The sequence below is a fragment of the Thunnus albacares genome, chromosome 7 (genome assembly GCF_914725855.1).
Source record: "Thunnus albacares chromosome 7, fThuAlb1.1, whole genome shotgun sequence".
NCBI classification, from domain to species: Eukaryota; Metazoa; Chordata; class Actinopteri; order Scombriformes; family Scombridae; genus Thunnus; species Thunnus albacares.
The window spans coordinates 33,166,403-33,193,077 of NC_058112.1; the positions used below are offsets into that span (position 1 = coordinate 33,166,403).

Genomic DNA, 26,675 nt, shown 5'->3' on the forward strand with positions numbered 1-26,675 from the left:
TAGATTAGTCTAGAGATAGACAAGATTAGATTAGACTATATTATATTAGTCTAGAGAACAGACTAGATTAGATTAGTCTAGAGAACAGACTAGATTAGATTATACTAGATTATATTAGTCTAGAGAACAGACTAGATTAGACTAGAGAACAGACTAGATTAGATTATACTAGATTATATTAGTCTAGAGAACAGACTAGATTAGATTAGACTAGATTATATTAGTCTAGAGAACAGACTAGATTAGACTAGATTATATTAGTCTAGAGAACAGACTAGATTAGTTTAGACTAGATTATATTAGTCTAGAGAACAGACTAGATTAGACTAGAGAACAGACTAGATTAGATTATACTAGATTATATTAGTCTAGAGAACAGACTAGATTAGATTAGACTAGATTATATTAGTCTAGAGAACAGACTAGATTAGATTAGACTAGATTATATTAGTCTAGAGAACAGACTGGATTAGATTAGATTAGTCTAGAGATAGACAAGATTATATTAGACTATATTATATTAGTCTAGAGAACAGACTAGATTAGATTAGACTATATTATATTAGTCTAGAGAACAGACTAGATTAGATTAGTCTAGAGAACAGACTAGATTAGATTAGACTAGATTATATTAGTCTAGAGAACAGACTAGATTAGACTAGAGAACAGACTAGATTAGATTATACTAGATTATATTAGTCTAGAGAACAGACTAGATTAGATTAGACTAGATTATATTAGTCTAGAGAACAGACTAGATTAGTTTAGACTAGATTATATTAGTCTAGAGAACAGACTAGATTAGACTAGAGAACAGACTAGATTAGATTATACTAGATTATATTAGTCTAGAGAACAGACTAGATTAGTTTAGACTAGATTATATTAGTCTAGAGAACAGACTAGATTAGACTAGAGAACAGACTAGATTAGATTATACTAGATTATATTAGTCTAGAGAACAGACTAGATTAGATTAGACTAGATTATATTAGTCTAGAGAACAGACTAGATTAGACTAGATTATATTAGTCTAGAGAACAGACTAGATTAGATTAGACTAGATTATATTAGTCTAGAGAACAGACTGGATTAGATTAGATTAGTCTAGAGATAGACAAGATTATATTAGACTATATTATATTAGTCTAGAGAACAGACTAGATTAGACTAGACTAGTTTATATTAGTCTAGAGAACAGACTAGATTATATTAGTCTAGAGAACAGACTAGATTAGATTAGACTAGTTTATATTAGTCTAGAGAACAGACTAGATTAGATTAGACTAGATTATATTAGTCTAGAGAACAGACTAGATTAGATTAGACTAGGTTATATTAGTCTAGAGAACAGACTAGATTAGATAAACCTAGATTATATTAGTCTAGAGAACAGACTGGATTAGATTAGATTAGATTAGTCTAGAGAACAGACTAGATTAGATTAGACTAGATTATATTAGTCTAGAGAACAGACTGGATTAGATTAGATTAGATTAGTCTAGAGATAGACAAGATTAGATTAGACTATATTATATTAGTCTAGAGAACAGACTAGATTAGATTAGCCTAGAGAACAGACTAGATTAGATTAGACTAGATTATATTAGTCTAGAGAACAGACTAGATTAGACTAGATTATATTAGTCTAGAGAACAGACTAGATTAGTTTAGACTAGATTATATTAGTCTAGAGAACAGACTAGATTAGACTAGAGAACAGACTAGATTAGACTAGACTAGATTATATTAGTCTAGAGAACAGACTAGATTAGATTAGACTAGATTATATTAGTCTAGAGAACAGACTGGATTAGATTAGACTAGATTATATTAGTCTAGAGAACAGACTAGATTAGATTAGATGTTCAGTTCTAGTGTATAATGAAAGTGGAACCACAAATTATCGTTGAGTTGTCGGCCTGGGCTTTCAGTTGTGTCACGTGATCTTCTGCAGAGGGAGTTCTCCGGTAGTCATGGAAACGTAGATGCTCGTATTTCCATCACGATTGGTTCATGGTTTGAGTTTTGACTCCAAATATTTACATAACGTGCATTAATTAAAATGTTCTTTTGCAGATTTTTTTGAAATTTGGTTAAAATTTGCACCACATTTTGATGGAAACCTGACTTGTTTGTTTGTAGCAGACAAAGACCTTATAAAACAAATCAGAAGGTGTTGATAAGATATTTATTATGTTAAGTGTCCAGTTGATGTGAAAGAGACAAAATTCAGTAACAACATTCATAACCATAAAAACAACAAATGAAATCTGACTTCCTGAAGTTGTGCTGCTGGTAAAGATGCAACACAGGTCAGATTATTTTCTTACTGAAGGCGGCAGCAGCCTGATCCTGAGATCAGGGTGAACAAGTATCCATCAGGAGCAGCTAATGACGCCCCCCCCCCCCCCCCCCCCCCCCCCCCCCGCCCACTCCACGCCCCCTCCAGGCAGCAACAATATGGAAGTTGTTGTTTTCCATCTACGAGACAGCTTCATGTATGTGGTTTATTGATGATATTCTGCAGCGATGGAGGACGGTCGATTAGAAATATAAAGCAGGAACAGGAACCGTCGGGTCTGCTCCTGCGATGTACCTCTGCAGGAGAAACTCATTAGTGCTGAGTAATGAGCCTCCTGTTAATATAGCAGCAGAACTGTTGCTCTCTATCAGAGGCTCTGAGAGCGTTTGGCATTTTTCAATTTAATTAAACAGTTAGTAATCTGGTTGTAAAAGCTTCTGAGGTTTCCATCTATAATGTAACATGAATATGACACTAGTTATAGCTCGGAGCGGAGCTGCTGTTTGATGTGAGGGAAGTTGTTGTTTCTGCCCTGAGTATAATGATGCTGGTTGATGCAGATTGATCCATAGAAAGATATCTCAATAATTACTTGACAGATTGACATGAAATTCACTCCGGATATTCAAACTCACCAGATGAGTCTTAATGATTTCGGAGAACTTTCCTCTTGAGTCACTGGACCGAGGGAAGCTGTGCCTGTTACACCTGCACCGGCCTTTAATTTTATACTAATTTCCTGGAAATGTTCTGAGTAATTTGCAGGTATTTAACAATTCATTTTGCAGGAAGGATGGTGCAATTTGGTGCAAAAGTGGTTGGTTTGTTGGTAAGTGTGCCGATTCATTATATCTGGGTTCATAATGGGTTGTTAATTTGTAATTACATCCTTAATAAATTAGACTCTCGACAGTAAATTGTTATTCTGCTGTTGCCAAACAACTGTATAGTTATTTGTATGCTGGAGAACATTAAATGTCTATAATACTACTCAAATAGACTGTTTTGCAATAAGGTGAACATTTAGTAAGAAGACTTTGGTTTGACAGACTTTTGGCTTTGAATATCTTCACCTGAGCATAACTGTCTATAGAGAAGATGAACATATAAAGAAATCTGACGTCAGCTCATCTTGAAAGTAGAAATGCTGCTTTAGTCTGGACGGACGGTCGAAACGAAGAGAAAAAGATACGTTTACAACTTTAGCCGGCTTAGTCTGAGACAGACTGAAGTAACAGTGGTAAGAAAAAGTACGTGAAACCTTTGGAGTTATATGGTTTTCTGCATGAATTGGTCATAAAATATGATCTGATCTTCATCTTAGTCACAAGTATAGACAAACACAATATGATAAGCTAATAACACACAAACACTTACAATAGTTTGTGGGGTTTTTTAAACACACCCATAAAGCATTCACAGTGCTGGTGGAAAAAGTGAACCCTGGGATTTAATGACTGGTCGAACCTCAACCAAGTGTTTCCAGTGTCTGCGGATTAGATGCACAACGTTCAGGAGGAATTTTGGACTCTTCCTCCTTACAGAACGGCTCTCTTGAGTTCAATCCACAGCATCTCCATCGGTTTATAGTCTATGCTGCTTGTTCTTACCAAACAATTCAACCTTAGTTTGTGTCAAGGTGCTCTTTGGCAACCCTCAGGTGCGCAGAGATGTTTTTTTTGGCGAGCAGTGGCTTCCATCATGCCTGTTCAATGACCTACTGTCTGGTGGACTCATGATCAGAGATGTCAACCGGCTCTAATGATTCCTTCAAGCCTTCAGCTGATTCTCTGGAGTTCTTTTTTTACCTCACTGAGCCTTCTGCGTTGTGTCCTTTGGAGTCATCTTAGCTTGGCGCCCACTAACTCTGGACTGATGAATATCTAAACTCTTTGAGATTTCTTTATAAGCTTCTTCAGCTTTATGCAAATCAACAATTCCTGATAGTAGGTCTTCTGAGATCTCTTTTTTCCGAGGCGTGGCATATCAGCAGGTACTTCTCGTGAACAGCAAACCTTTTGGGTAAAAGTAGCTCTAACACACACCTCCAATCTGGTTTCATTGATTGGACTCCAGGTTTGCTAATTCCTGACTGCAATTAGCTTTTGTTGACATCATTAGCCTGCGTTCACGTATTTTTTCCACCCTAAAATGTGAACGTTTGAACGATGTGTTCAATATAGACAACAACAATACAATGATTTGTGTATTAGTAGTTAAAATAGATTGTGTTTGTTCATGATTGTAATTTATATGAAGTTCTGACCGTGTTTAATATCAAATTTATACATAAATCCAAAGGCTTCACTTACTTTTTGCCACTGGATGCTGATGTTAATGTCACCAGTGGGCCATGTGGCAGGAAAACACTGTATAGTGTGCATGTTTTCTTGATGACAGCTGATCAACAGGCCAGAGTGGATCATAAACACATGAAGAGAGAAACACAGATGCGTGTCGTCTGGAAGCAGACACTCAGTGGTGTTGAAAGGGACAAAGACTCTCCCAGTGTGGGTTGGTGCTGCCGGCGGCGGTGGCAGCGGCTGCACTTCAGCAGCTGACATTATTTTGACTCCTGACAGGACAAAGTGCTGCACGAATCCTCCCAAACATGCCAAACGCAGAAGGGCGGAGTCACCGAGCGGGAAGCTGTCAGTCGTCCACTGGCTGTCACTTCCAACAGCGGCGGTGAGAGTCGGCAGGCTGGCAGGTCGTCCTGCCTGATGTCAGTATCACACCTCCAGCTCCCGTCAGACAGACAAAACACAAACTACTGTCACACAGAGCAGAGCGGACCTGCAGGTTCAATAAAAACTGGACATCACAACCTTCATGAAGGCAGAATTTATTGCAGGGCTGTTGTATTATACTGCACTAGGTTTTATCTAAACTGGCAAGTATATATATAGAATTTTATCATCAATTTTGTCAGTGTTGAAATGTATTGGGTGATACTGAGAAGTGTTTCTAATATTTTTTCCATCCCATATGTATTAATGTGGGTGGAGTAAATATGACCATTTAATAAATCTACACCTCTCTAAAACAGACCAAATAGGAACTTTTTAAATTATTTTATTGCAACATAGAAACAGAACAAATTATGAGTCAGATATAAATATCAAGACAAGCAACAGGCAATAACTAACCCTAACAACCCGTACGTATGAGGCACAAAACAGATATGTCATCATATAACATCAGTCATTCATGGAGTCTTATGGATTCCTTATTTATAAGAAATTTAAGAGACATGAGTAAAAGGTTAAAATCTATTTCTGCTGAGAGAAATGAGGCATGTTGGGTAAACCTGTCAGTACTCTTTGCTTGTGTAAAAAAAATGTCACTAGAACCAAGAAATTTACTACATAACCAAGTGTTTGATGCTGTGTGTCAAAATAACAGAAAATGTCCCCGAGGCTGAAGGAATGTGTGTGTGGGTTGACTTTGGCAAGTAAAAAAAAACCCTACAAAAACTAAGAATGTACAAAAATGTCAAGGTTTTCTCTCAGGTAAAGAACAAACAGGAGTTTCTTCATACTTTCCACAGAAGAAACAAGAGCTGTCAACAGCTGTTTAGCTACAAACACATTAGAGGGATAAATCGTTTGTAAAAGTTTAAAATGGGTTTACTTTCCTTTGTTGGAAATGCAATATTTGTAAGGTAGAAGCCAAACCTTCTTCCAGAAAATAATATCAATACATAACCTCCAAAATAATTCACCTTTAGGTCTAAATTTGTTTTATAATAGCTTCCTTGTCTCCAAATACCGACTGACATTTAATTAACTGTATTAAACCCGGAGGAAGACCTTTAATAACAGCTTTAATAACTATAAATTGATAAAAATGCAACTATTATCATCGTAAAGGTCAAGAACATGTTTAATATTCCTGCCAGTTTGACTAAATAAGAGCTGAGTAATACGCAGACCCTCCGCGCATGCGCATTACAGCAGCCTGTCAATTCGAAACCAAGCGAGGGAAACAAGCTGCAGCCGTAAGTTTCCTCTTATATTTGATTCCTCTTTTATGCTTTGTTTCCTTCCATGTAATGACTGGTGAAGATGTGCAGTTTGCCACATACTGTATGTATAACGAAATGTTTTTAATTAACCGTCTGTAGAGGTTTATTTAGTGGCAGTTTGACTCAAACTGACAGGAAGAGCAGCCAGACCCCATTTAAAAAAACTCATATTTTGGTTTGCATTACTTTTTGGGACACTTTTATAAAACACAGAGTACATGGTTGCTCATTTTAAAAGTCTATATATTCCACTCTAAATTTCGGCTTACACCCAATACACAGCCGGATTAAATTAAAGGGTTAAAATCACGATTATATTGATAAGTTTACCGTTTTTTGACCTCAGTCCTTGTCCAGACAACATGCTCAGTTCACCGTTTGGTCCTGCAGGAAAGTTGAAATATTATCAAAGTGACGTGCTGACTGTGTACAGAGTGTTTGCCGAATGTACCAACAGAGACTGTTTATTTGTAAAAGCATGTATTTTATATTGTGTTTACTGTATAAATCTGCAGGTAATCAATAAAACTTATAACGGGAGGATTTTTTAAAGGAGTTCGGCTTTACGTTCTAGTAAATAACTGATCAGAGTATTTCTCACTCGTTACATATTCTCAAAGTTTTCTTTGTTCACTAACTTACCTCAACATTGTATAAAATTAGTTTGAAGTGTAAAATTGTCAGTAAATTTGTGCTAAAGCGATAATGCGTGCGTGCTAAACCGGAGGCTAACGTTAGCTAAGCTACTGTCTGGTGATGGTGGCTAAAGTTATTCAGGAGGCTAAATGGCTAACAGATACAGCTGCAGGTAACTTAATGATACATAAACTGTATCTGTACAGAAGAAAACTGTTCACTGTTCATGTTATTTATTACTCACACTTACGTAGTGACAGGTAGACCTGCAGAGCTGAGACTGATTGCTAGTAGTATTCAGATAATTTACTGCAGTAAAAGTACCAGTACAGCAAAGTAAAAATACTCAATTACAAGTGAAAGTACATAAGTATTATGAGTTTGATGTAGTTAAAGTATTGCAGTAAAAGTACATAAGTATTATGAGTTTGATGTAGTTAAAGTATTACAGTAAAAGTACATAAGTATTATGAGCTTGATGTAGTTAAAGTATTGCAGTAAAAGTACATAAGTATTATGAGCTTGATGTAGTTAAAGTATTGCAGTAAAAGTACATAAGTATTATGAGCTTGATGTAGTTAAAGTATTGCAGTAAAAGTAGTGGTTTGGTCCCTCTGACTGATATATTATTATATATGACATCATTAGATTATTAATAGTAAAGCATCAGTGTTAGAGCAGCATGTTACTGTTGTAGCTGCTGGAGGTGGAGCTAGTTTACACTACTTTATATACAGTTAGCTAGTTTAGTCCAGTGGTTCCCAACCTAGGGGTCGGGCCCCTCCAAAGGGTCAGCAGGTAAATCTGAGGGGTGGTGAGATGATTAATGGGAGAGGAAAGAAGAAAAAACAAAGTTCTGATACACAAATCTGTTTTCAGTTTTTGGACTTTTTCTCTAATCTTTGATTTTTGCTGAAATATTGGATCATTTGAACATTTATTGAAATGAAAGCATGTGAGAAGTTTAGAGGGAAAAATCACTATTTGGTGGAGCTGTTAACAACTCATAGACATGTGAAATGTGACCCCGACTACACACTGCTTTTTGTAAGACGTCAAAAGCCAAAAAGGTTGGAAACCACTGGTTTCATCTTTAACAATGTGTTGTATTTTAAAAGCTTGTTATATTATCCATTGTGTCAAATCTTCATCTGAAAAGTAACTAAAGCTGTCAAATAAATGTAGTGGAGTAGAAAGTACAATATTTCCCTCTGAAATGTAGAAAGTAGCATCACATGGAAATACTCAAGTGAAGTACAAGTACCTCAAACTGTACTTAAATACAGTACTTGAGTAAATGTACTTAGTTACAGTGCTGATGTGAGTCATTTCTGGGGTTCAGATCAGATGTTAAACTATTTAACATTTCTTGTTATGTTGTGATTCAGTATTTGCAGTAATGTGATGTTGTATCTGTCAGAACGCTGTGACCTCTGACCTTTAACCTGCTACCTATTTAACCTGTTTGTTGCTTGTGATTTAATCTAAATAAAGAACACAGCGGTGAACAGTGAGCTGTGAGCAGCAGCAGTAGAAGAAGAGGAGACTGGTAGTTGCGGCTCTAATGGTCTTCAAAGCTTATTTTCCTCTTATTTCATCCACTTTCTCTGTTCAAATCGGCTGTGATTGCGTAAAGGAAATAGCTTTGCCTGTTTTTACCGCTGACATTTTATTGAGGTGCTGCTCGGTTAATCACAAGAAGGGATGAACAGTATGAAGCCTCACAACTCAGAAAATGGGATTTTACAGTTTTGCGTTTATTTTGGAGGCAAACGATTGAAAATGACACAGAAAACGACTTTATTTTCAGCAGGAAAGCTGCTGCATGTGTTTTACTGATGGAAGTGACGGCTGAGTCTCCCTGTTGTTGGTTTATACTTTATATTCTTTTGATTCTGTGAAGCACTTTGTAACTTCTTATTGACTTCTGACAAGTCTGAGAAAAGAACCCTGATGACGTCACAGTGATGTCATCAGGGTTAAAAATCGGAGGTGTGGAGTTTGTATGTGGCTGTTTACAAGGCAATTAACAGGAAGTGGTGAAAAATGTGGAGCTGCAACGATCAATCGATTCCTGTTAAATTATTCCCAAACTATTTTGAGTCTTTTTTTTTTTTTTGAGAAGAACATTTCCAAATTCTCTGATTCCAGCTTCTCAAATGTAAATATTTCCTGGTTTCTTTTAGTCCTCTTTTTAGTCATCTTTTTTTTTTTTGGAGAAAAAAATAGCTTGCAGCTTCTGAAATGTGAATAACTTCTGGTTCATTGAATCTTCTGTGACAGTAAACTGAATATATTTGAGTTGTGGACATTTGAGGACGTCATCTCAGGCTTTAGGAAACAGTGATCATAATTTTTCACCATTTTCAGACGTTTTATAGACCAAATGACTGATCCATTAATCAAGAAAAGCAATAATGAAATAATCAGTCGCAGCTCTAATTCAGAGTATTCAGAGACAGCACCTTCCACCTCGGTTTACATATTTTATGAGGGGAAATCCTGCACTGGAGGGCAGTGAGATGATGAATGAATCACTGTGTTAAGAGTTATTGTTGTTATTAATCAGCCTGTGATATTCTGCGGTGGTCCTGGATTCTCCTCCTGCGTTTGGGGGCTGCAGATGAATATTTATGACTTCTAAAGGAGCTCGCTCATCCTGTCTCCACCCCACCTGCGAGGGGGTAAAAAGTCGAGCGCTCCCCCTTCCCCGCTTTTTGAAGCGGCGGCTGCTCGCTGCGGGAGGGATCACGCGGTGCGTGACCCAGGCGGCCTCCTGCTGGACGGCTGGACGAGGGACAGGGCTCGGTGGCTGCTGTGTTACAGAGATCACCTGCCACTTATTTCACCTTTTTCACCTGAAAACTTGCTGGTTGGAATGTAAAAGAGCATCCAGAACCCGGCTGGTTTCCTGCTGGAAAGAATCTACCTGAATCAGTGTGTTGAGTGTCAGTTCTTCTTAAACCTCAGTCAAACAAACCGACTGAAACAGGACGACGTGTTGATGGTTGTGTAGTGACACGTGTGAATTAGAGGTCGGCCCGAATGCAAATACGTTATTCAGCAAAGCACAAATAGTGGAGTTTGTTTCATACAAATGTTTTTAAAATTATTTGTTTTTGGGAAGAAAAAAACAAAACATGTCAAATACCAGCGAGCGGGTCAGTTATAGTCTCACTCTAATCTCACTCCGGGATTCCACCGCCGCGTTCCGGCTCCGACGCGGTTTTGCTCCGTTCTCTGCACGGCGCCCTATTCCACCGGGAGCGTGTCAGAAGCGGAGCGTCTTCACTGCGAGGAAGCTGTCCGCCGTTTAAAGTCAGTTGCACTCCTACTACAGTAATTACAGCAGCCTAGTCAAAGCTGATAAAGTCCCTTAAGGCTACCGTAATTACTGCAGTAGCAGAGCAACTAAACGGCCCAATTTTGTTTCATTTTCCTTGATCTTTGTGCTTCTACTATGGTTAATTAGGCTACGTAGTTAAATGGTTTCTTTATTCATCTGTTTTAATTGTGTTTATTGTTGATATACGACCAGGAGTCTGCACGGGGTGTTTTATTTTGAAAATTGACCGGATGCTCAATACTGTTTCTGTGTCTGACTTCCTGCCCAGCTCGATCTGCTCTGTGCTGCTTGACGCGGCCTCCATAAAAAATAGACGCGGCACCTATCTTTAGCGCAGCAGAGCGGAGAGCTGCCTCTGGGACGCTTTTGAAACGCGCCGCGGCGCGCCCGGTGGAATCAGATACATCGACTAGAGTGGCCGCGTCGGAGCCGGAACGCGGCGCACACACGCGCCCGGTGGAATTCAGGGGTCAGTGTCTCTCCTCTGCTCCGCTGTGACGTCTATCAGCAGGTCTCAATGAGGGGAGTCACATCCACCTGCTACATGACGCATATTTCCTAATTTGGACATCACTTTCATTTTCATCTTTAATTTCCACTTTTATTCGAATACAAATACAAATAATTTTGCTGCCTCAACAAATACAGATACAAATACTGGACTCTCTGCACATCTGTAGTGTGCTTCATAACACCGACAGGTTACAGCTGAAGGATACTCGGGTCCTGCCGTAAGAAAATTAATGCATTTTCACATCATTTTGTATCTTCTATCAGGTTGAAGTTTTTCACTCAGACATTAGGAAGAAGAAAAGTGAATCAAATCTGCTCACTGATGAATTAATCTGAAAGATGTTCATCACATTTTCACTGTGTCCTAAGATATCAAATGTCTAAAAGTCAAAGATATTCAGTTTACAATGATATAAAAGCAGCATTAGAGAAGCTGGAACTAAAGAATGTTTGGCTTTTTTGCTTAAAACATGAAAACTGATCCAAATAGTTGCTGATTAATTTTCTTGTGATCCATTCAGTGATTAATTGACTAATTACTGCGGCTCTGCAGCAGATGAGCTGCATGTTGCTGAGCAGCACAGAGTTCACTCCACCGCTGTCACACAGGAACAATCCTCTCTGCATCCTGTTTCTCAGCACTTGTTTTGTTGTTTTTTTTTCTTTTTGGTTCTTGCTTTTGTTGAGCTTTTCTCTCTCTCAGTCTCATCTCCACACAAAAGAGGAAAGAGACAAAGATTATGCAAATGTGGAGCAAATACGGTTTGTGTCTTGGCAAACGCTCCGGCGTCGGCTGAACCAACAGAGAGAGAGAGAGAGGACAGTTATAGGAGGCGGCGTCCCCTCCACCTCGCTTCATACTGATCGGCTGATGTTTGGCAGGACGGATTCATTCACATCTTCTCAGCTTCTCACACTGATAGCAGCTGTCAAAGGTGATCAGTTACTGATTTGTAATTTGTAGTGAAATAAGGAGAAGACAGCAGTAGAGTTGGGTGATATATAGAAATGTCCCCACATCAGTTTCTTTTACTGCAAATTCTCAAATATTTACCTCAACTGCAGAGAACCAGGCTGATATCAGACGCTGGCTTGCATGGCACACAGGCATGTTCCCAGTAAGCTAGCGTTAGCTTGGGTCCGAGGTAGCGGTTCCTTATCTGGAGGGTTGCGGTTCCAAGATGGCGCCAACCATAAGCTGCAACTCTGGGCTCCAATGTAGAGCTGCAATTAATGATTCACTTCATTTTATTCATTTAAACTCTTAGTTGTTTAATCTAAAGAATGGTGAAAAATGTCAATCACTGTTTCCTAAAGCTCAAGGTGACATGACTTTTATTTAAAAGTACTGCCAGATACAGAACTATTCTGAGAATCAATTACTGAAAACATGGTGATCATTCTCTGGTTGCAGCTTCTTAAATGTGAGGATTTGTTGCTTCTCTCAGTTTTATATCACTGTAAATATCTGAAAACCTTTGTTTTGGACAGAACAAGACATTTGAAGAAGTCAGACACTATTGTTGTTTGCTCTAATGAACGTCATCTCATCTGTGATCACAACAATCATGTGTGTACTAGGACTGCAACTAACAATTATCGTCCTTATCGATTAATCTGCCGATTGTTTTCTTGAATAGAAGTCAGAAAATGGTGAAAAATGATCACCATTACCCAGAGCACAAAATGATCCAGCACAAATAAAAAAAGGCAATTAATTCTCCAATCACAAGGAAAACTGTTGCACAGTTTGTCAGCTGAAAAGAAATTGTGGAGAAGCTGAGAGACGACGGAGGGAAAGCAAACGACAGAGTTCACTTTGACATTTTCAAAGATCAAGTTATAATTTACAGTAATGCAGTCAGTAGAGAGACGAGTCTGTTTCTCAAAGATTATTTCAGAACACAAAATAATCCCAAAGTGCTTTTTTCCCCTCAGTTGACAGTCTTCTAAAATCCATCACCTGCACCTCAGTCTCCTTAATAACTCAACTCTTAAATGTGAAGAATTTACTTCATTTTTTTAAAAAGAAAAAATAGTTTCTACCAGAGTCTGTGTTATAACTCTCCTGGATCTATGATGTCATCCTTTGATATGATGTCAGAAGTCGCCATCAGTGAAGTAATTAGGAGAATTAGCATAAACTCTTTAATTGAATCATGTTCCCCACAGCTTTTAAGACTTCAGTGGTTAAACCCTCTCCTCAAGAAATCCAATCTAAATTACTCAGAGCTAAATGATTACAGACTCGTTTCTAATCTGCATTTCATTGGTAAACTTTTAGAGGAAAATTATTTTTAATCATCTACTCATTCATCTAAACAGCAACAGCATTTTAGAAAAGCTCTGATGTGGTTATCGAGCAGACCACAGCACAGAGACAGAAAGAACTACTGAAAGTTATAAATGGTTGAAAGTTATAGAAATGGATTCAAACATCGTGGCCGTCCTCCTCTTCTTAGACCTCAGTGCAGCATTCGATATAATCAATGACATTGACAGACTTGAGGAATGTGTGCGTCTCTCTGACTGTGTTTAAGCTGGTTTCAGTTTTATTTAACTTGCAGACAGTTGTTTTTTATCAGCCTGAGTGCTTCTGTATCAGAGACTCGTGGTATTGAATATGGTGTTCCTCAGGGAAGCGTTCTGGGTCCAGTTTTGTTTTCATTCTAAATGCTCCCACTTGGAAACGTTATTAACTATCACCTGTCAATTAGCATTTTTATGCTGACGACACATAATTGTACATCTCTGAACATGCTGGCATTGACTGTCTCACTGACATTAATGTTCGGATGGGTAAAAACCTTTTTTAAATTAAATAAGGAAAAAAAAAAAGAAATTCTCTGAACAGGACACAAAGCAGGAAGAGAAAAACTGCACTCACTGCTCGGTGATCTTAACAAACAGATTAAAACACAAATAACAAAACTGAGAGTGATTTTAGACTCTAATTTAAGTCATTAAAACATCCCTTTTTTCAACTTGGAAATATTGACACACAAGTCAGAACTTTTTGAATTCAGAGAAGCTTTTTAACTCATTCGTGCTTTTATGACTCTCTGTTTAGACTATTTTAATTCTCTTCTAACTGGATTACCTTAAAGGTCTTAATGAAAACAGAGAAAATGAATCATATCAGCCCACTGCTGCCTGGCTATCTGTATCTCTCAGAACTGATTTTAAACTTCTTTTACTTGGTTATAAAGCTTTAAATTACAGAGATTTTCTTTTATTTTATGTTCCAACCAGATCATTTAGGTTAAATGTTCCTGTTGAACACGCTGCCTCTGACTGGTTCTCTCTGTGTTTTTAAATAGAAATTAAAGACATATCTTTTTAATCTGGTTTTTCATTTCAACATGGAGTAACGTTATAGCTTTAGCTTTAGTTTTTAAGTTTTAATCATTGGTTTTTACATCATTTTAATCCACATTATTCTCTTTTATTGACTTATTTATCTATTTTCAACACTGTATTGTTTTATTGTTGTAATATTTAGTCTCTTTTGCTTTTGTTTCATTGTATTTTTGTCTGTGTTGTTTTAATCCTGCCATGTGAAGCACTTTGGGCTACATGTTTGTATGAAAGGTGCTACATAAATAAAGTTGAGCTGAGTCGAGTTGATTCTCACTGCAGAGGAAACTCCTCCAGTCTGCATGTAAATAAAGCTTTTTTTAGATCTGTTTTCAACCTGCGGGTCAGGAGATAAGACGGATGATTTGTTGGGGATGCATAAAAACATATCTGCACCACACAGACTGTGTGTGTCATCGGACCCCTCCGGTCCTGCTGAAATGTTCAGTTTCTTCTAAAAGATGAAACCGATGAAACAACATGAAAAGAAAAAATATATTCTTTAGTTTCACTGTTAATGCTGATCTACATGAAACTACTACAAGGCAGGAACACCAAAACCAAAGGTGTCTTCTTCTTCTTCTTCTTCTTCTTCTTTTTTTTCTTCTTTTTCTTTTGTTCACAAATCAAAGATATTCTGTTTACCTTCACACACACTAAAAATCACTGGGCTACATTTTTACCCAGTTTGTGTCATTATATCACAGACGCAATACTTTAATGTTTGATCCATAAAATGTCAGGAAATGGTGAAAAATGTCCAAGATGACGTCATCAAATGTCTTGTTTTGTCCACAACTCAAAGATCTTCAGTTTACTGTCATAGAGACTAAAGAAACCAGAAAATATTCACATTTAAACACACAATATGTAATTTCAGCCGCTAGGTGTCTCAATCAAAACAATAACAAAGGACGGAGTGTGATGACGGTGTGAAGTAGCAAGGGATCATGGGAGTTGTTGTCTTGGTTGTTAAATAAGCAGCTTCACTGGGATAGGATTACTCCAGTGTTCATCATCCAGGATGTTTTTACCGGCAGAGGTCTCCTCCTCTCCAGAACAAACGTACACGCAGATTAAAATCATTAAAAATATTAATTAAAGCTGTTTCACCTAAAAAAATCAATATTTCTCCGACGATGTTTGGTGACCACCGGACTTCCTGGAGGGGCTGTTAGCCGAGCTGCTGCTAACGTTTGTCCAGTTTATTTCTCTGATAACTTAAGATCCAGACGTCCAATGACTAAAATCCTTCTTCCGGCTAAAAGATATAGTTAAAAACCACCTAAATTTATCATGAAAATGTGGCTTAAAACTGAATAAAAGTCCATTTATAACAGTTTGTGTGGAACAACCACAACGCCGATGTATTATCTTGTATGTGTGTAAGTTATTCTTTGGTAGACGCCATTGTAGCGGACAAACACAGCGCCGCCGTATGCATCTGGTGCGTGTTTACTCTTTGGTAGAGGAGGTATGACGCCATCGACAGGCGACCAAATGAAACGGTCCGTTACTTTGATTAAATTACAGATTTCTCTGGGTTTGATAATGTAAGTACACAACTCAACAACATATATAACACAGGTCTAGTTGTTTTTAGACATTTTAATGTGAAATAATTACATAAGAAGCTGGAATCAGAATTTGGACATGAATGATTCCAATTGATTAATTGACTAAAAAGTGTTGTATAGCTAATAATCCTGTCTGCGTTCATGAGTAACACCTCATATTATGCATCGCCGTTCCTTCCAATGTTGGTATGAAACTAGAATCAGGCAGGTTGAACCTGTAGTCAGTGATTCAGAGGTCTGGACCAGGCTTCATGCTTGCACTTATTTTAAAACTGTAATTGGTACGTGTGATATGAGGCAGTTTAAACACGAGTGTCTGCGTCCAGGGGTCTGTCTGTTTAGTCTCTCTGCTCTTGCTGCCTACAGAGAGTCTGTGACTCGGTGCTGGAGTGTGGGGGGGTTTTTTAAATAGTTTTTAATAAATGGGGTTCTTTGAGTGCTGCAGAGCTGCTGCTCTCCCTTGACACGCTTCCCACCGCTCAGCTCTCACAAGCTGCTTCTGACCTGATAAAAAAAAAAACAAAAACAACAACCCTGAAATCACCTGCCGAGCCGTGTGACTTTCATTTTTTTATTTATTAAATAGGTGAAGCTGCTGGAGCGTCGGTCTGTGGCAGCTGGAGGTTTTTTATGTCGTAGGGAAATAAATGGATGTTTAGTTTGCAGCCGACACTGAGCTGCTTGTCTTGACTTCTGTCTGTAATTAATCAGTGTACTTTGGAAAAAAAAAAGATTGTGAAACAAAAGTTAAACTAGTGAGCTTCTGAGTCATCAGGTTATTTCTCAGTGGATGATGGAAAGTAACTAAGTACTGTACTTAAGTACAGTTTTGAGGTACTTGTACTTTACTTGAGTATTTCCATGTGATGCTACTTTCTACATTTCAGAGGATAATATTGTACTTTCTACTCCACTACATTTATTTGACAGCTTTAGTTACTTTTAAATTTTTTAATTTTTACATAAAATAACATAATAAGTTTATAAATGACACTGCTTTGTTAAAGATTAAACCAGTGGTTCCCCAGTACTTTTACTTTAATAGTTTAAGTAAATTTAGCAGGTAATACTTCTATACTTTTACTTGTAATGAAGTATTTTTACATTGTTGTATTAATACAGTCCTATAAGTAAAGGGTCTGAGTTCTTCTTCCACCACAGTTTGCTGTTTAAAACGTTTCCTTTGGTTCCCGTCTGAGTGACGAACATCCTTGATGTCCAGGCTCCTGCTTGGTGATTGGTTTGTTCATCTCTGGTATACAGAAGCCAATCACATATTTTTAAAGCAGCAATATTTTTGTATGTAATGTATTTAATGTCAGTGTGTAATGTGTTTGGCTCGTAGTGATGAACCTACAGAGAATCATCAGTAACTCTGCAGCTCCTCTCGGCTTTACGGAGCTTTATAGTGAGTTTCAGCTCATTGTTTATCTGTCCGGCTGCAACTTTACTGTTCTGGTTCACTCTCAGCGTCTCATAGCGTCATTTTCAGAGAGAAAAAGCTGTAAAAAGCTGCTGTACACTACCTGCTCAGCACCAAACAGACACAGTTAGCTGTAGACTAGCTGGTGAACATAGTGGAGCATTTAGCAGCTAAAGAGCCAGATATTTCCCTCAGGAGTTGGTAGAGAGCAAAAACAGAAGCTAAAAGAGAGTGAATATTGGACTTACATTCACCAGGTGGACAGAAACACGACTCCACATCAATGATCATGTTGCTCCGTAACTGCTGGATGTGGAAATAAACAACTGTTTGCTAACAAGTTCAACATATCAACTTAAAAGATGATGATCTGTCAGATTACCGATATATGTGCATATTTTTTTCCACCTTGCTGAGGAGACTATTATACATGCAAGCGTAGATTATACTAAGTATGATCAAAAAAAGACAATATATGAAGCAAGAACTTGGGAAGAGTTCAGGAGCTCAGCATTAAAACTTTAATGAACCCAACTGGGTCAAGCAGACTTTTCTTTGAGTTTATCAGACAGAATTAATGAGCAGGATTTAATCTCTGGTTGACACGCCGAAACAGAAGGTGGCGGTGATGCATCTAATACGCTGGATTTTAACTGCCGTTATAAACTAAGCAGAAGAAGAAGAAGAAGAAGTTTTTTTCAAACAGAGTGATACATCCTGTCAGCTGAGACGTTACCTATCTCTGCAGCCGAACACAGCAGCTCCTCCGTGGACTGTTTCACCTTAACGGTCCCGGTGAACTCCTCCGCAGGCTGCACTTCACTCCGCCGCCCGACAAGCTTCTTCTTCTTCCTCCTCCCAGCTGGTCCCGGCTCTCCGTGTGGATCCAACCGGAGCGTCGAGGTCCGGTTAGCAGCAGGTCTGTGCAGCAGCAGAGGAAGAAGAAGAACTAAGCAAGTAGAAGAAATGAACACATCTTGTAAAATGTGGTTTGTCCACATCACGAGACAAAGACGACAATAACAATTAGTTCATTGATCGATTGGTCGGTGAAACTGCCAAACATCTGATGGTTCCAGCTTCTAAAATGTGACGATTTAATACTTTTCTTCGTCATATATGACTAGAGCTGCAGTGATTAGTTGATTAGACTTTGGGAAACATTGATATTTTTCACAATTTTTTGACATTTTATGGACCAACAACAACAAATCAATTAATCCAGAATATTGTGAATGCTGTTTTCCCACTGTTTTGATCTTCTATTCAAGAAAACAATCTACAGATTCATTTATAATGAAAATAACTGTTAGTTGCAGCGCTAGGCTGACAGATTCTGTATTACAGCAAACAACAGTAGTGTTTGTTTGCTTTAAATGTCTTGTTTTGTCCAACCAATTGTCCAAAACAAAGATTTTCAGATATTTACATTGATACAACACTGAGAAAAGCAACAAATCATCAAATATGAGCAGCTGCAACCAGAGAATGATCAACATGTTCTCAGTAATTGATCATAGTCGTCCTGCATTTGACAGTATTTTTAGATAAAACTGAAGAATGAATGAGACTCTAAGCCTTCAGTAGATTAGATCTTCACTCAGTGAGCTGGTCGGGACTCTGTGTTTCTCTCAGCGGCCCTTCAGTAGGTCACGCTGTCTGTTTGAGGGGAACAGGTCAGAAACATTTCATTGTGTGCGACCGCTGAGCTTCCTCCCACCTGAGCAGTCACGTCTGCTCCGAGCTCACGGCTCAGCGGTGAACTGCCGTTAAGAGATCTGTCCTCCGTCCCCCCCCCCCCTCTCAGCCGCTCCGTTCCTCATGAACCATGTTGTCGGGATGAACTTGAGTTACCCTCCCGAGTTAATATGCGTCCCGGAGCAGCTGAACGGTGGAGGTTTTTTTCGGTAACGCTCGGAGGAACAGAGAAAGCCGCCGTCTGCTCGGTCGTGGCCCCGGCTGACATTTGGCAGAGATCAGCCGCCGTCCCACCGCAGGGATCGACCGACTGTTTACAGCCAACTGGTGGTCTCTGATATATGTTGTTGCTCTGTGGGACCGGGGGGGGGGGGGGGGGGGGGGGGGGGGGGGCTCGCCGCTCAGTCTGTACCGTTCATCTACCGCCCTGTATATAGATAACATCCTGCAGGTCCACATGTCAGGAGTCCATCATACAGGTGGACAACAGACACTGCAGGGGTTTCAAACCAAACCTCTGAGACCAGAGAGATGAGCAGACAACCAACGGGAGTTTATTTCATTACACACCAACATACAAAACTCAGAACATCACCAACGCAGCCCTCCTTCAACTTCACACCTATTTATACCAAAAGAAGACGTGACTTCCTGCCTGTGTTTTTGGCACTTTTGTAAAGAAAAATGATCACTTGGACTTTGACCAATTGGGTGTAGATGTCTCTGCACCATTTGGACGTTTCTTAATATCTACTGTGTGTGTGTGTGTGTGTGTGTGGTGTACTTTGCTCCTAATATGTGTCTTCTGTTTATCTTTGGATGGGTCAATGACCAGCGGAGGTCAAGCCCATCTGGTAAAAGTTGTGTTTTCCCAGAGATTGTAACCAGAACTCCTTTAAAGGAGATTGGAGATTCGCCTATCCATTGGTGTTGTGCAACCCTTAGTGGTTTGTTTATCACCACACGCTCATCATAGTCGTAGGAGCTGCATATATGTGTTTTGTACGCCATCTTGGTTATGGTTGGGTTCCTGTTGATGGTTCCTTTTTGGCAGAATACCTGCATTAAAGGATAATTCTGCTGATTTTCTATTTCTTATCATCAACAAATCTCATGTTTGGATCCAAACCATCAATGAACTGATCTAACAACAAGTATTGTGTGTGAATCTAAAGCCTGATGTATCTTATTAGAAACACGTCAGTGAGTCACAGCGCTGCACTGGGCGACATGATCCTTCAACGATCACGTTTTCACTTTCTGGAAAAAAGTGTTTCCGTGTCAGGAAGAGGCAGCCGAGCTCGCACAAGGACGCGGGAGGGTCCGTCAACGGCGCTCTGCTAGCTTGTTGTGCTACATATCAGAAAGTCAGAGTCTGAAAACTGTTGATTGGTTATTGTAAAGACAATTAAGACACGGATTGAGTTTTGATTATGCTCAGTATAAACTAATCTTGTTTGATAATATGTGAAAATAATCACAATTTAAATTAGTTCTTTCAATTAAATAGTTCTCAGAAAAATAACATATTTTCCTCTAATCAGTCTGCCGTCGACGTTTTTTAAAACCGAATCACAAACCTGTGTGTGGTCGTCCTGGAAACGTAACTCAGTTTTGTTTCCAGTTTCAGTTTTATTAGAAGCATCTTTCTGTTTGTTTCTGTTTGTTTCTGTTTGTTTCTTCCAGCTGCCTCATGTGTCGTCTGATTGGTTAATGTGTTTCTTATTTGCCTTAGTTTTCAGTACATGTTGTATCTTTTGTCCTAAAGTTGCTGCATGTTGTCAGAAGGATGAAGATGTTTTCTGTTTACCTGCATTTTGTCCATTTTCTTGTGTTTTCAGTATGTTTACTTCACTCAGACTGTAAAACACAGCCTGAAACTATTCTGATCAATCTGATGTTGGCTTTTAGTGTTTGACAGTTTTTTTTTTATAACTCGTCATGTTTGCAGCAACTATAAAGAATAAACCTGTTTTTATTTGTGTGCAACGTAAATCAGACTCATGTTGGTGTTTAAAGACCTTTTGCTCTGTCAGATCATACATCAATTCATCTGTCGATTATGTTTTTGATTGATTGATTAGTTGAAAATGGTGAAAAATGTTGATGTCTAGTTTTATCCACAAGCCGAAGACATTCAGTTTACTGTCACAGAGACTAAATATTCACATTTAAGAAGCTAAAATCAAAGAATTTGAACAAAATGACTCAAAACGATTAAATCAATTATCAAAGCAGTTGTTGATGAATATAGTTGTGAACTGATGGATTAACAGCTGCAGCTCTGTGAGGTTGAGGACGTGTTCGGGGAGGACTGACGGTGACTGGTAGCAGCTGTAGGTCAGGAAACGTCTGCGGTACCTTCACACAGATCAGCTCTGAGCTCATGAATGAATTGCTCATCCTGCTCTAAATCAGGCCTGCGGCTCTTCCCCTTCGGCCTAAATCAGAGAGCTTTATTTATTTATTTATTTATTTATTTTATTTATTTAATTTTTTTTCCTTGCTGAGTTTTCCGCCTGACTGAGCAGCTGACTGTCCGCTTGAGTGAACAGCTCGTCTGCCTCGCAGGCTGTTCCTGCTCCTCCTCCTCCTCCTCCCTCCCTCCTCTCTCTCAACACGGTAGCACCGAGGGACTCGCCAGTCAAATCTGCCTGAAATCAAACTAACGAGCTCTGACAGGAAGCAACGCGCTACCTGCTGGGAACACGGCCAACACTTTTCCCCGGGTTTCTCTCTCTGGAAACGCCTCGCAGACTCGAACCCTCCCGCCGTGTTGTCGACACAGATCTGGCGGTGCCTGTCAGAGGTTTTATCCTGGTAATGAGTCTTCTTCTTCTTCTGTGGTGGTGGTGGTGGTGGTGGAGGACAGTCAGACTGGACTTTCAACCCCAAACACCTTGAAAGCACAGATCACATGTCAGATCAGTGGTGGTCATAATATCACAGCCTGAAGCCACAGACGATGAACATGACATCATTACTCACAACTCTGATTAAAACCAGTTAACCAGTTCATTTGTCAGCCTGTTTGTTTGTCTCTCAGGTCACCTCGATGTCATGCCTGTCCATGTGCTGTCGGAGGGGGCGGGGCCAGGCGTCCAGGTACCAGCACACCTGACCAGGATCCCCGTGTCGCTCATCAGCGCCGGCACCGACTGCACCGACAAAACAGTCAAGGTTTGTTTACAGCGTAATCAGAAAGGTTTATATTGAGTAGAGAAACAACAGGATATGAACCACTAATATACGCTCTGATTGGTCTGATACCGATCGTTAGAGTCAGCTCCGCTCTACTCGTCTATAAACTGCTCAACATACCAAACAACTGAGACGGAGACCTGCGGTGAAGCTGCTTCCTGTCTTTCAGTGGACACAGACACCCGCGGTGACGCTTAAGTGACTCGTTACTCTGTAATCACCGTCAGAAACGTTGTTCCATTATCACTTTAAGTATATTTAGTTTGCTCTCGTTAACAGAATCAGCAGCTAATCAGGAGAGCGACTCCCACCTGTGCGCCGCCCGCTCAGCTCCAAGCTCTGAAATATCTCACAGAGCAGCTCTCGCCACAAAAACGGAGCCTTTTAATGTTTCTGGAGACTTTTCTCAACACATGACAGATGTCATGTAGCGGCCGTAGTAACTCTGACCCGCAGCATATATATTTATATATATATATATCCATATAGATATATATCAGTGTATTTCTCTCTTTCTTCTCTTTTCATTCATCTATCAGCTGCCACCATCTGTTCACATCCTCCTAGTTTCTTTTCTTTTCTCTTCATGAAGCTATTTTCTCGTTCTTGATTAGTATGCGGCAGGAATATATATTTATTTATATATATATATAAAAGAAAAGAAAAAAACTAAAGCAACGGAATAATCCACCTTCTGTCTCGCAGCTCATTTCCCCGAGGCGCTCATCAACACGGCTCAGTTCTCTGACGTGTCTTTGAACATTTGACAGGCTCGGTGACGCTCTGCAGAGATTCACTCACAGCTCAAAGCTTCTCAGTTTGTCTCTAAGTTTTTTTTTTTTCTTTTTCCAGGGGAAGGTGGTTCGTAAAGGCCCGCTGGTGTCACTGGCCTCTGACGACTTCATCCTGAAGACTGTTATTCAAGGTATCATATGTTTGTCTCTGTTTGTACCTGCATGTGTTCTTAAGTACAGTACTTGACTGAATGTTACTTTCCACCACTGGCACCAGGTTAGCAGGTGCTGCTACTTGCTAGTGCTAGTGAGCCACATTAGCCTTCAGTCCGAGCTAGCTGCTACCTGCTAGCTACCTGCTAGCTACCTGGTGTATAGCATCGACCGACTGCAGACTGTGCTGTTTATACTGGAGCTACAATGATTAGTTGATTAATCAGTTAGTTGCCGACTATGATGTTAATCGGCAACTATTTTGACTATTTTTTTAGGAAGAAAATGTCTAAATTCTCTGATTCTCGCTTCTTAAATGTGATATTTTCTGGTTTGTTTAGTCTCTTCGACAGTAAACTGAACATCTTTGTGGACAAAACATTTTAGGTTGAATCTTGGACTTTGGGAAACTGTGATCAACATTTTTCACCATTTTCTGGACCAAACAACTAATTGATTAATTGATAAAATAACCAACAGATGAATTGATAATAAAATGAATCGTTAGCTGCAGCTCTGGTTTATAAATGGCTGCTCTGTTCCCTAAAAGGTCAGTACAGTTAAAAAAAAACGCTTTCCTGTTGGTCAACGATGGGAATTTGTATGTAAAAGTTTAGAAAATTGTTTTATATTCAGCAGGTGAGCGAGTCGTATCTCTAACTGGATCCTTATCAGTTAGTCTGTAACTTTAGTCTGTCTGCTGTTTGTTGCTGTGCAGGTAAACGTCTGGAAACACTGAGACTGAACCATACAGGAAGTGCTGCGTAGAGCTGCGGCGTTGACTCTGTGTGTGTGTGTGTGTGTGTGTGTGTGTGTGTGTGTGTGTGTGTCTCGTTGGTCTTGTTATCTCTGATCATCCAGATCTTATTGCAGGATGAACAACAAGAGGCTCCTCTCCTCCTCCTCACAGTGTTTGACCTGCTGCTGCTTTGTGAGATTGTGTGTTTGGTTGGTGTGTCTTCTTGTTTTCTTTTTGTTTTGATGTAGTTTTATAAAAGCTGTGTACAGATGGTGTGTGTGTCCCAGTTTAGTCCAGTTTGTTCAGACTGATGAGATGTTGAGCCTCAAAGAGAAACCAGTGTTTAGTCTTTACATCCTGCCTCCTTGTTACTGTGTGTGTGTTAAGTCTAGATGTTGGACAAATTAAAATAATCATTATAGTGTTTAAGTGCAACAGGCTGTTTTTGATACTTTACTAATCACAACATGGAAAAAAAACTATTGAGTCCTGCTAAACAGAAAATTATAAACAAACAATCTGAAGAAGCATTTTAGATTCAACAGGTTTTTGCTGAAAAGACTTTTAATTTCCCAGAAAGTGCACAGAATCTGCAGAATTCATGAAGAGAAAATATTCATAGATCCACCTTGAGATGCGAGCTTCCTGTTTGAAGACCTTGATAATTATTTCAGTTGTGTCTGTTTGCTACACCTGCAGAGATTATTTATAAGACTGTGATCACTCGGTGACGGAGCGAGGTCAGCTCTGTTGCACAATTATAACGCTTGATTTTTATTGTTTTGTATAATTTGGAAGCATGTAAATATTAACTAATGCAAGAAGTGCACACATCATGTTTGTCTATTTGGATGCAAAGTTGCAAACTGAGACAAAGTTCCTGTCCTGACCATAGACTGTATAAAATATGGACGTAGTTACCGTGACGTCACCCGTTGGTTTCTGAAGAGCGGTTTTGAAGCTCAAAGCGAGCCGCTCCAGCCGTCGCCATCTTGGCAGTGTGTGACGCTGTCTAACTCCCAGCCAATCAAAAAAGGGCAAAGAGGCGGGCCGAATGGCTGAAACAAGCCACCTAGCGGCTGGCGGACCTGTCACTCAAAGCAGCCATGTCCTTCATTATGCAGAACTTTACGGCTTAATAAAACTTAAACGGGTGAGTTATAGTAAAATTCACCCCCCGTACAGTTGTCATGAAAGAGGAAATTAGCTACAGAGACCAAAACCGTTGTTTGTACCAGGCTGTAAACATGTTTATTTCTGCTGTAAAGTTGGACATTTTAACATGAGGGTCTATGGAGAATGACTCGCTCTTGGAGCCTCGAGTGGCCGTTCAAGGAACTGCAGTTTTTGGCTTCATGTTTCAGCCCCGGAGGTTCTGTACATTTACTACCAGACTGAAAACTTACTACTAACCTTTTCCTCTGCTCTGCTCGTATCACTTCTCTGTCGCTCGCTCTTCCCCCGCTCGCTACGCAAACACACTACGCAATGACGTATTACTTAACGGAGTTACGCGCCCAATAGTTTCCCAGGTAACGACACAGAGGTTGACTCACGTACCGGAGCAGCGCTGCATAGAGAATGAAGGGATATTTGATGTTAATTCTGGCATTAATTTTTTTTTTTTTTTTGGCCTGGCGGGAAAGAAACACAGATTCAGTAAACGTTCAGTAAACGTTGAGTACAGTTAGACCCGACAGTCTCCGTTAAGTTGGGCGAGTTCAAAGTTGTGTAGTCTGAAAGTAGTCTGTCCCTCCCGCTGCAGGAAATAATGGATTTATCCTGGAAAGCTGTTGATGTAACACTTCTCTCCTTATGAAAACAACACGGAGATGATTCAACCAATGAGAATAAAGTTGGACGAGAGCATATCGACCAACTGATCGACCAGCAGACTTCAGCCCTGTAATGAAGGAACATGTCGCCCAGTGCAGCGATGTGGCTCATTGACGTGTTTTTAATAGTTTTTTTGACAACAGCAACAACTCATCCTCATCCTCCTCATCCTTTAGTTGGAGGTTGAGTGCACAGATGAAGAGAAATAGTTTTTACCTGATGTTTGATTTTCTCTGCATGTAGCAGTGATTTTACGTGATGTCAGCTCAGCAAATCCTGTCATATAAATCCAACCCATCCTCAGTTTGCTGTCTCTGTGACTCAACGTTTACAAATACATATATGTCATACATGACAGAAATGCCCTTCATCAGCTTCACTCCTCATCACTCCTGCATCTGTGTTTCTTTCTTTTTCAGAAGAAGACTCTCAGCCGAATGTCTCCATTAACGTCTTCCTGCTGGGAGCGCTGGCCAAGGACTTCTCTCAAGCCGTCAATCAAGAGGTACAGTCATGACTCATGTTCATCCTTCAGACACAAAGAGTCTCCATGCTTTATAGAAATATATTCACACTGTCACGTTATCTATGGAGTTATATTTGTGCCTCATTCCTGAGCGTATTTGTAGAGAAATTATAATCATACAAAGAAAAATTTAATTTTAGCAAACAAATATCTGTTTTGTTGACAATAAATGTATCAATCTAAACCTCTATTTATGTGTCTTCTGTCAGTATCTCAGACAGTCGACAGCGTTACGGTGCTTCAGTTCCAGCCAATCAGAAAACTGGAGCGGGTCATTTTGATGTTTGTCTCCAGTCGGATTGCCAATAGTATTATTAATTACTTATTACTATACAATTTAGGGTGCATACTTATACATTTTCCTTCTGTACTATATTTTCTTCAGTTCTGCCCGACAATACGACAATATTTAACAATAGTTAACTAAACTAGCTGGCTAACTTGATGATTGCTAGCTACACAGGCTAACACAAGGCTAGCTGCCGTTCTCCACCGGTCCTCAGACTTTTCTCCCTCTTTGTTTGGACTGAGTGGGTGAAAGCTG

General features: G+C 39.4%; 1 protein-coding gene across 2 annotated transcripts in view; it reads left to right on the plus strand.

The window, feature by feature from the left end:
- Positions 1–6,221: 6,221 nt before the first annotated feature.
- The window catches only part of pot1 (protection of telomeres 1 homolog), an 87,396-nt gene continuing 66,942 nt past the window's right edge, over positions 6,222–26,675 (plus strand). Inside the window, exons 1-4 of one of the 2 annotated variants that reach the window (XM_044355604.1) lie at positions 6,222–6,305; positions 21,929–22,062; positions 22,936–23,008; positions 26,025–26,110. In XM_044355604.1, coding sequence (XP_044211539.1) covers positions 21,943–22,062; positions 22,936–23,008; positions 26,025–26,110 — 279 coding nt within the window. In that variant the 5' untranslated portion in view covers positions 6,222–6,305; positions 21,929–21,942. Of the gene's footprint in view, positions 6,306–7,073; positions 7,141–21,928; positions 22,063–22,935; positions 23,009–26,024; positions 26,111–26,675 lie in introns of those variants that run through there. The other variant, XM_044355603.1, reaches the window with a different exon arrangement.